The 10,359-nt window shown below is 52.0% G+C and overlaps 2 protein-coding genes across 2 annotated transcripts; one reads left to right on the top strand and one right to left on the bottom strand.

Annotated features, from left to right (window-relative positions):
• Positions 1–625: 625 nt before the first annotated feature.
• P884DRAFT_279053 (acyltransferase ChoActase/COT/CPT) lies at positions 626–2,554 on the bottom strand (the record flags this gene model as incomplete). Its single annotated transcript, XM_069443257.1, has 2 exons — positions 626–752; positions 846–2,554. The coding sequence occupies 2 exons, from the start codon at positions 2,552–2,554 to the stop codon at positions 626–628; spliced, it is 1,836 nt and encodes a 611-aa protein (XP_069295739.1).
• Positions 2,555–4,861: 2,307 nt separating this feature from the next.
• Positions 4,862–6,312, top strand: P884DRAFT_271230 (uncharacterized protein; the record flags this gene model as incomplete). The annotated part of the gene is made up of 3 exons (XM_069442421.1): positions 4,862–4,869; positions 4,962–5,117; positions 5,340–6,312. The coding sequence occupies 3 exons, from the start codon at positions 4,862–4,864 to the stop codon at positions 6,310–6,312; spliced, it is 1,137 nt and encodes a 378-aa protein (XP_069295738.1).
• Positions 6,313–10,359: the final 4,047 nt, after the last annotated feature.

Below are 10,359 nucleotides of genomic sequence, written 5' to 3'. Positions count from 1 at the left end.
GCAGTGTGTGGGCAGCGTCGTGGTGGGATGCGACTGCCTCGTATGGTCTCCTCACAGCGTCTCCTGCGAAACACTTGGAGATGATGCGAGGCAGAATTAGGAGGCGCTCCAAAATCGAGGCGATTCTTACAGAAACTTTCTGAAGCGCATGATGAACCCACATACAATAATATATATACATATACATATACATATATACATATATATATATATATATATAAAGGCAAGTACTGCTTCAGTTACAGGATACGTCAGAGTTATAGCACCTCTTCTGCTAGCAATTGTGGGGCATCAACCAAACCCTGACACAAGCATCATCCAAGGAAGGTTAAGAGGTCGGCCAAAGCCTGCCAGCTGCGTTATTTTGTACAATGATATGCTGCTAGAGAGAAGAGAGCGCTACATGGCGTCGGGTCTATGATGCCATGACGGCTACTCCCAGTTCTAAAGTGCATGACATGCTCCCAGACAATTCATCACATGGTTCGCTAACACGATGAACAACAGCACACCCACATATCTCCCGCCGCTCCCTCCGCTCCCTTGCCCTGCCCTGTCCTTAACGGATATCCAAACACGCTCTCCCACGCCACCAGTCCTTGTCTCGATCCACAAAACAAGGTTCTCAGATCTTGGCCTTGGGAGCCTCGAGCGTGGGCATCAGCATGTCGCGCATATCGCCGGCAGCCTCGTTGAGGTAGAAGCTCATCTTGTCGCTGCCGAGGCCCTTGGAAACAACGTTGAAGTTGAGGCTGTGAAGGAGAAAAGAAAACGAGTTAGTCACCATATATACCGGCAAATCCCGACACAGGAGAGACGGATCAGGAAGGGGGAAAAAAACCAACCTGTTCTCGTTAATCATGTAGGCGATTCCAAAGCCGTCGTCAATGACCTGGCTCCACCCGTAGCCGTTGAAGTACTCGGAGCTCAGCTGGCTGGTCGAGAGGTACCAAGAGGACGAGTAGGCGTAGGCGGGGTCCTTGTAGAGGGCGGGGACCTCCTGGCCGGGCTCGAGCAGGCGCTTAAGGCCGAAGAGGTGGCGGTCGACGCCCTTGCCGTCCGAGGCGGCGCTGATGTACTCGAGGTGGGCGTCGATGGCCTTGCGGAAGAGGGCGACGCGGGTGGCGTTGTCGACCGTCTCGTCCGCCATGGCGCGGCACCACGCCACGCTCTCCTCCGACACGGAGCGGCACGTCTCGGTGCGGCCCTGCTGGAAGCGGCGGGTGGCCGCCGACTCGTAGGTCGGCCGGTTCTTGCCGTACATCTTGAAGTAGGCGAGCTGGATGATCATCTGTACGTAGGCGTCCGGAGAGCACTTGAACTTCTTGATCAGGCCCTTGCCGTATCCCTGGTATGCCTGCACGGCGAGCTGGTGCTGGCCGATAACGGCGTTGAAGTCGCGCACCGCGCGGTCGATCTCGGCCTGGACCTCCTTGGTGACGACGAACCGGATCGGCTGGGGCTCGGGGAGGTTGGAGCGGACAGTCGGGTCGGAGAAGTCGAGCTTGTTGTTGAATATAACGTCATTGACGTAGTCGTTGAGCCGGTGCGTGGGCGTACCGTCCATCATGCTGTGCTCGCCCATGAAGCCCGAGGTGCCGTTGTCGTTGACGATGAACTGCAGCGGCTTGTCGTACCACCGGTTCTGGCCGTCGCCGTGCCAGTAGGCGTGCGCGCGCTCCTCGAGCGTCACCGGCTTGGCGTCGTCCAGGCAGACGACGAAGGAGGCCGACTCGATCGCCTCGATCGCCTTGGAGTTGGCAGGGTCGGCCGCGAGGAGGATGGCCCGCGCGTCCGTCCACACGTCGCGGTTCTCCGAGGTCAGGGCGCCAACGGCCGGGGCGCGCTCGCCGGCGAGCTCGTACACGCGGCGGAAGGCCTGCTCGAGCTCCGAGGTGTTGAGCTGCTTGCCGTTCACCTCGTGAGCGACCTTGAAGAACTGGTTCTTGCGGATCACCAGAATGTGCTTGTTCTGGGCGGGGTCGAACTTGACCGGGTAGTCGGCGGGCTTCGCGGGGACGCGGCTGGCGTTGAACATCCACTTGTAACTGTCCATGCAGATGGGCAGCTTCTTCATGTACTCGGGCTCAAGGGTGCCGGTGTCGACCTGCTTCTTGAACTCGAGGGCGGCCGTCGTGAGGGCGGCAGCGCGCTTGGCAGGGTCGCGCCGCCTCCGGTCGTCGCGGTGCGAGTAGAAGTAGCTGACGTAGGGGACGACGGGGTCGCGGTAGCTGAGGTAGGCCGCATCGTTCCACCACTCGTAGAGCCAGTTCTTGATCTTGGGATCCTCGCGCCGGGCGATCAGCTTCTCCTGCAGCTTGCGGCCGGGGCCGTTGGGGGCGATGAACTCCTGCACCGCCTTGGCGCTGTTCTCGAGCTCAGGAGGCGTGAGGAGGGGCTTGAGGGTCTTGAGATAGCGCGCGGCGGTCTCCTCCAGCGTCGGGACGGGAAGGCGGGGCAGCGAATCCTGGAAGCGCAGCATGGGTCCCTTGGATTTGTCCTCCACATACCCCGCTGGGAGGGAGCTGTTATTCCGTTTGTTCGCAGGAGCCATGGCTGTGAATCTCTGCAGGTGGCGGAATCAGCATCATGATGCGCGAAGGAAGAAGCAAGCAGAGGCGCAACTCCGCGGGATGGAGAGGAATGAAAGGAAGGGAAAGGGGAATAGGGAAAAAAAAAAAAAAAAAGGGGGCGGGGGGGGGATCAAGAGCAAATCCAAACACTAACCAGAGGCGTAGCCGTGTGTTTGGACAGGTTTCGAAGAGCAGGAGACCGAGCCTCTGTCCTTGCAATCGCGGCCAACATCCCAACTTCTGTCTTATCGTCGAGTGCGACGCTGGAAAAGCACGAGCTTTAGGGAGTGGAAAGGAAGGAGACGAAACGAGAAGATAGCTCGCAGACGGGGTTGGCTTCGGGCTCTCAGACAACTCTTTCTCTCTCTCTCTCTCTATCCCGCCCTCAGGAGCAAGACTGGCAAGACACCTGGAATCTATTGACGCAAATCCGGGGGTGGTGGGGTCGCTTCTTGCCAGAGAGCCGCGGGAGATTGGCAATGCAGGATTCGGTCCTTATTTGCGGCACACGTTCTCCGTGTGCGAGCCTAGGTACTTTCAATTTCAGGTCCGAGGCCGTCGCAACGCATCGGCAGCTGCTTGGCTATGCGGAAACTGTGCTGTGTACACTAATGGAGACCACGTCGGAGAAAGCGCGCTGTGGGTTGCCGCATCGTGGGATGCCGGGAAGGTCTGGCCGACGATGGAGCCCTTTGGCCCGAGCCGAGGCTAATTACCGTCTTGAGCCATTGAATGCCCGGCTGGCCGCGGTTGCGGTGGGGCAGGGCAGCGGGGATGTCTACACTAACTCCTCGCAACTCGGGTGGCATGTGCTTCAGTGTAATGGGCTGGGTACTTTATGAACCCAACCAATTACGGATTACGACTGTGACCGCCAAATGCCAATTTAGGCCTGTACGGAGGTTGGCCACACATTTCTGACCCCACTGTACTTGCTGTGGTAGTTAACTAACTACGGAGTAGCTGCTTGCAGGATTGGCTTGATGCGCTTGGCTCCCCGCCAAATCAGCTGCTCCAGCCCTACCCGAGTCCGGACCGCATCTGATGAACTGCCTTAGCAGGTGACAAATATGCGGTCTTCGTCCAAAAGACCCAACCTTACCGACCAGTTGAGCTTGAGCATCAAACCAAACAAGAACACAACCACCCTACTGAACGGAGCTTTGTAGTTTGTTTACAGCTTCGTTATATTAGAGTATGTATGTACTGTACTTCACTAATTATCGCTACTCTGAAAACGCCAACCAGCAGCCTCAACATCTGATACACCACCCAAACTTTATCTTCCACATTTTCCCTTTTCCCAGCCGCCGATAGCCGCTCAGCTTGTAGAACAGGGTCAATACCTGATCCATTCTGGGTTCGGGACACCGGGATGGGCTGAAGCACGCCGTGCAACAAGCCCAGGTGGCGGATCGCATTCCATGAAAGTGGATATCGGGGCGAGCAGTAAGACTCGCTGTGTTCTTAAACAAGTGTGAGTCCGCGTTGTGAGTGTTCTTTGCATGCTACCATTTTCCACGCAGATGCTTTCCCTCGTGGCCATCCTCAAAACGTAATAATTATACTTTCCGTTGCAAAGATGCCTGCTTTGAATTGCACTCGTCGCCGCTTTGCGGGTTTCGATCACATTCCGCAGAGGTGATATGTCAAGCGGAATTTATGATCCCCATCCCCCATGGGACTTGGGATGCAGATTAATTATATTCCAGGCGGCAGATTCACTCGGGCATGTCTCGCACCATCTCCTCCCACAAATTCCCATTAGAACGGCAGCGATGCTGCCCCAATCTTGGACCACGGTCCGCCAGCTTGAGTTCCGCATTTGCATATTAGAAGGTGCGTATACCTATGTGGTACGTATTGCCCGAATCAGCCCTGTGCCTGCAGCGTCTGGCAATCTATGTTATGAAGCAACTTGCGCATGACTGCCTGGCCGAAGACCATTGTCGTTGGCTATCAGGGCTGCTCCTCGCTCTCAACGCACAGTATACGTGCATCTCCTGCCGGAGTGAAACAGTCCTGCAACCTCGTTACCTGGTCAGTTCGCTCGCAGGCAAGCGGCGAGGTCGAATGTGCTGCATCATCCCAAATCAACGTGGCACCATTCCGACTCTTTCTTCGGAATCACCGAGTCAGACCTGTATCCTCGATCAGTCATCTTCTCGATCCACCCGAACCACAACATCCTATCACGAGTTCAGGAAGGGAGCTCGTTATTGGGCTTCATTCAAGTCACGGTGCGATGCAGTCAGCAGCTCAACACACTCTCAGGAAACGCCGTGACAATGAATCGGTAAGAAAGAAGTCTTAGCCTCAAGCCGACGCTCGTATCTGTAAGATAGTCAATTCCAAGGTCGCAGATCACTAACCGGTCTCGCTTCTTAGTCCCCAGTTCCCATCGCCGACAACATCACAGACAGCCGCCTCCTCGTCCCTCTCGACAGATACCGTGCATTCACTGGTCTCTGCAAGCGGAACGCTGACGAGCAACCACTGCGCGGCTGCACGATACACGCTCATCGACGATGGGCCAACCGCATCGTATGTCTTGTTCATGGGATGCATGGATAGCCAGCCAGAATGCTGTCCGTTTACTCCCGTAACTACCTCCATGGGCGTATATCCACAACCACGAGACGCCAGAGACGCCGTGATGGAAAAATGCCCGGCAGACTACTATGCAATCTTCGGAAGTTGTTGCCCCAAGTACGCCCCTGGGGCCTCTTGCCAATGTCGTTCCGACCTCTGACCCTTGATTCATAGTGCCTTTACCCCTTGGACGGCCGCTTTGGGAGGGGCAACGCCGTGCTACAGCACCCTCCCAGCGACAGCGACCACGACACTACCGCCGGCTGCTAGCGACGCAGCGGCGGCCAGGGCAACCGTGACCGTCACAGACACCGTCTTTGCCATGCAGTATGCCGTAAACGCTGATAGGGCTGCCCTATCTCCTGGAGGGATTGCTGGCGCCATCATTGGCGGCGCCCTCTTTGCCGGCATGTTGCTCTGGGTCTACATAGCGCTCCGCAGGCGCCATCGGCGGAACCAGACGCTTAAGAAACTGAGAGCGGAATTCTTTGACGCCCAAGGTCTCATCCCCGGCAGCTCCGAGGTGCCGGTCTCTCCAGGCGCCTCGTCTCATCCGTTTAACCACCTAACCCAGGCGGACATGAAATCACCCCCGGATTACGGCGATAACCGCGACAGCGAGCACGGGCACCTGGCTCCCGATCACGCAGAACTCTCGACAGCCCATCAATTGCCACCACAACTGGCCATTAGGCCTGTAGGATATTACGAACCACCATTGTCCCGTTCCCCTCAGATTCCACGCGGGCGGGCCGAAATACCCCACGCGCCCGGCCAGATAGAACCTCAGCTGCCCAATCCAGCATCCACGCACGAGAGTGCGAGCTCGACCGCAGGCCCCTCCGCGCATGGCCCTCAAACACTCGGGCGGAACCTCCTGTCCACCGGGGCACATCCTGAACCGGTTCGAAGTCTCTCTCATCTGTCCCGCAACAACCTCTCGTCCAAGTCCGATCACACACCCTCAAGCCTTCACAGCGGCAGCAATGGCGGCGGCAGCAGACCTAAAAGCCCCCTGCACCCGCTCCCACGGCCACCACCCATCCTCCAAAAACCCGACGGCTTCCGGTTCAATCCGCCTCCGCCGACCGATGCGGAGATATTCCCCCGAACCGGAAGCGTTTGTGAAACCGGAAACAAAGTTTGAAATAGCACCAAGATGATCCCAGGATCTGGAGCCCAAACCGGCCCAAAGATGGAAAGCAAAGAGTGCCGATTGCAGTGTGGTATTAGAGGTGTGGTGCTCGAGCGCCAAAGGGGACAGGGACAGGGAGGGTCTGTCTCAGGTCCTTATGCTGCTGCTAAAAATGTTAGCAATTGTACCGAAGGCACTGTCGGTGGGCCGTGGGTAGCTGCTCAGTCGGATATCCATTTAGCCCGGGGTCTAAGTCCGATCAGAAACGGAGGTCAGCGGTGAAGTATTAGATGACAGCATCCCTAGAGTCCAGGACAGGCAGAAGCCATAGCCAACCCCCATAGGGAGGGTTATCGGCCTTCCGGGAGTTGCCTTTGGAAAGGATATGTTGGTATCAAATGAGGGTAGTTCGGCTTTAGCTGTGAGCTTTTAAAATTGTTACATCGGATAAGTGGGAGATAATATCTGATGGTCAGGAACCACCGCCTCAGTCACTTGGATGGAGGTACAAACGACACTACAGCGCGTCTTCGACGTCACGCCGGGGGCCCGCTGCCCGTATTCCCGCGCACACCTCGCAATAGGCGAAAGTATTAGCGATTATTCTACGCTCCAGGACCAGTAATTATGACGTGTTTGACAGATGCAACTCACAATCAAAGGGAGTGGCCTTCGCTACCTTCAGTTCGGCGACGCAAAAGTCATGCCCAGTCCCAAACTAAAGGTCACAGGCTGTAGCCGCTATGTCCTTTCTTCTATATTCGTTTCCAAGATGTCAGGTGCGATTGAAGCAAGTCTTAAATATCAGGACGAATCCATTCAATGGCGTCACATTACGGATTGGGTTATGGGGGGGAACGCTGGTTGCATGGGAGCTCGCTTGTTTGTTCAACAAGATTTAATAATCTGAATATGCGATCCTTTGCCACACCCTTCGGCGTTTCCTAAACTATCTATAATTATAATGATCACCCATCTAATTTGGTATCTATCACCAAACACCCGCCGTCATTCAATATGTTCCGCGGTTCAGCAGGATGCAGGGGACTAATAGATTTAGTAGAAAGCTAAGCCGCTCAACTCCTGGCTTCCCATCCCCTCAGAAACCAGAGGAAGACCCATTCAGCCGTAATTACTTACCAAGTCTGAGGGAACAGAGGGCGTCCATGAGGAAGACACGCTCTCGCACCGCAAGCGCCGAATCTCAGGATACCTAATTACTACGACCTCCGGGACAAGGACTACCTCTCTGGAAACGAGGACGACAACCAGTCACCTTGGAGAGGGCGGATGCAGCACTACTCACGACATCAGGCCGTCTCATCTGCGCCGCGCTCTGTAACTCCAGATAGTAATCATCGCCGGAATGACCGACGTTGCCCATCATCTATTGTCGGAAGCTATAGAGCTTCTAAGCGTATTAGCCACGCGTTTGCCACAGCTATATAAGGCTGTTCAACGCATTAGCCAGTCCCTTTGTCTATAAATACCACTCTTTTTGTCTCCTTTGTAGATAGTTTAACAAGGCACTCTTTTCTTTCATACAGCCACCTACTACAGACTGCTTTCAACGCTCCCAGAAGCTTATTACTACGTTCGGCAGTTATAAGCCTGGCACCTTAACTACTCCTCTACCGAAAAAATAAGGGAAACACCCGGATCTTTGCGAATACCCCACCAAAACACACAAACCACCATCGCTAGAAAGCTCTCGAAAAACGCTATCCAACGGTACCACTTTCAACCACGCACGAGCCGTTGCAGGTATATAACAGGCATCGTAGGCATAGGAACCAGACCCGACCATAATCTGACTATATCTCGTACGACTATCAAAAATTTTTATTATATAGACTACCTAGCGCCCCCGAACATAATGTCAATTTAAAGCCTACTGCTAAGCTACTAAGTAGGGAGGCCTATAGCTTTGAGCTAATTAAAGGGAGGCCTATTATAGGCCTACCTTACCCTAGATATTAAGGAGCTAAGGGGTTTTATTATATAACTAGTTAACCTTATATTAAGCCCTAAATAGGGTAAGGTATAGGACCTTGCTAATAGGCTCTTATAGGGCCTTATAACTACTATTATAGGCCTAGTTCTAAACCTATAGGAACTTATAGCTAAGGAAGTTAAAAAGGGGCTTAAAGAAGCCCTTAAGGTTATCTCCTGCCCTACCTAGGTATAGGTAGCTATAGGGCTATAATAGGGGGTAATAAGCCCCTAAGAAGGCCTATTATTAGCTAAGGTAATGTTGTTATAGACCTTATAAGAGGTTATAATATAAAATATAAGCCTATAAGAGGACTTTAAAGCCTAAACCCTAGCTAAGATAATCTAAGTAGTTAATAGGGCTTCTAGCTATTAGGGAGCTATTATAGCTAGAAAGCTTCTAAGTAGAGATATAGTAGTAGTCTTTAAGGATAAGGTTACTAGGGATTAGTATTTAGCTAATAAGTAATAGGTAGTTATAGCCTTTAGAGAGGAGGCTAAGGAGGTTAGTAGGGCCTATATAGTCCTAGCTAAAGGAATCTAAAAGGAAGAGCTATAGGGAGTTAGTAAATAAGACTTTAAGGGGGCTATAGGCCTATACTTAATTGAAATGGTTAAGTTCTAGCTACTAAAGAGCCTATAAAAGAAGTAGGCTATAGTACTCTTAGGCTTATAGGACCTCGAAGAGGCCTAGAAGGCCTATAATAAGGGTATAGTCTAGGATACCTAGGTACTAGACTATAAACCTTATTAGGATACTCTAGAGCTAAGGTAATACTATAGGTATTAGAGCTTTGGCTATACCTAGTAATACTACTAGTAGTTAGCCTATTATAGCTATTATAGTATAAAGGCCTATAGGGAGGGAGGGAAGACTAAGGAGGCCTAGTGCCTTACCTACTCTAGCTAACTCCCTTATAGGTATATAGCCTATAGGGGCCCCTATACTACCTAGTATAGGGGCTGCCTAAAGAAAGTCAAAGCCTAGGAGAAGGCTAGGGAGGCCTATTAATATAGACCCTAGACCTTCTAACTATTAGAGTAATTATATTAGAAGGTTACCTTTAAGTTTAGTAGCTAGCTAGAAGATGACGACCACTACCAAACCGGGGTTAAACGCCCCTATAGGAGGCCTACCCTAGCCTAATAGGTAGCTAAGAGTGCCTTGTTTAATACCTAATAGACCTATATCTCCTTTCTATAGCCTAGAGCCCCCTCCCTCTTATAACTAGTTAAGAGGGCAATAGCTATAGAGCCTACTATTACTATACCTTTATCCTCTACTCTAGCTACCTTAAATATAAATTAAGGTCCTTTAATAGAATACCTAAAGTAATAAATAGGCCCTTAAGGTCCTACTAGAAGAGGCTAAATACGACCTACTAGCTATCTAGGAACTATAGATTAACCGGTTTATAGGGTTAATATACTACCCCTAGGCTTTGAAATACTACCTAGTCTATAAGCCTAAGGGTAAGGCAGCTATTCTAGTAGCTAAACGGTTCCTAGTTAGCTAGTAGGACTATTTAGTAAAGGAGAACTAGTATAGGGTAACCTTTCTAACCCTAGGGGAGAGGGGGTTTAAACTTTAGTTAGTCTATAATAGTAAAGGTAAATAAGCCCTCTTATAGGACCTACTAGCCTTACCCTGGCTAACCTACCCCCTAGTTCTTATAGGTAACTTTAACCTTTACTACCTAGTCTAGGACCTATTTAATAGGCTTAGCCTAAGGGCTAGGGACCTCCTTAGCCTTATAGACTAGTAGGACCTCGACCTATAAATGCTATATAGCTAGGTTACTAGGGCCCCTTAAAGGGACTAACGTAGCCAGCCTTCTATAATAGACCTACTCTAGGCCTTAGCTAGGCTAGAGGCAACCTATAGGGATATTATAGAATATCGGAAATCTAACTACTACCTATAGGCCTTAAACGTCTCCCTCTAAGGGACTAATAGGCCTATACTAGCTAGTAAAGGGTAGGACTAGAAGAGCCTAGACAAGGAGGTTATATAGGCCGAGGCGGCCTACCTCTTGCTCTAGCTTGGTAGGTAGGTATTGGCCCTAG

The sequence above is a fragment of the Thermothelomyces heterothallicus genome (genome assembly GCF_042370625.1).
Source record: "Thermothelomyces heterothallicus CBS 202.75 unplaced genomic scaffold P884_scaffold_19, whole genome shotgun sequence".
NCBI lineage: Eukaryota > Fungi > Ascomycota > Sordariomycetes > Sordariales > Chaetomiaceae > Thermothelomyces > Thermothelomyces heterothallicus.
Note: the sequence above shows the minus strand (reverse complement) of the source record. Positions and strands in the feature narration are given on the sequence as shown.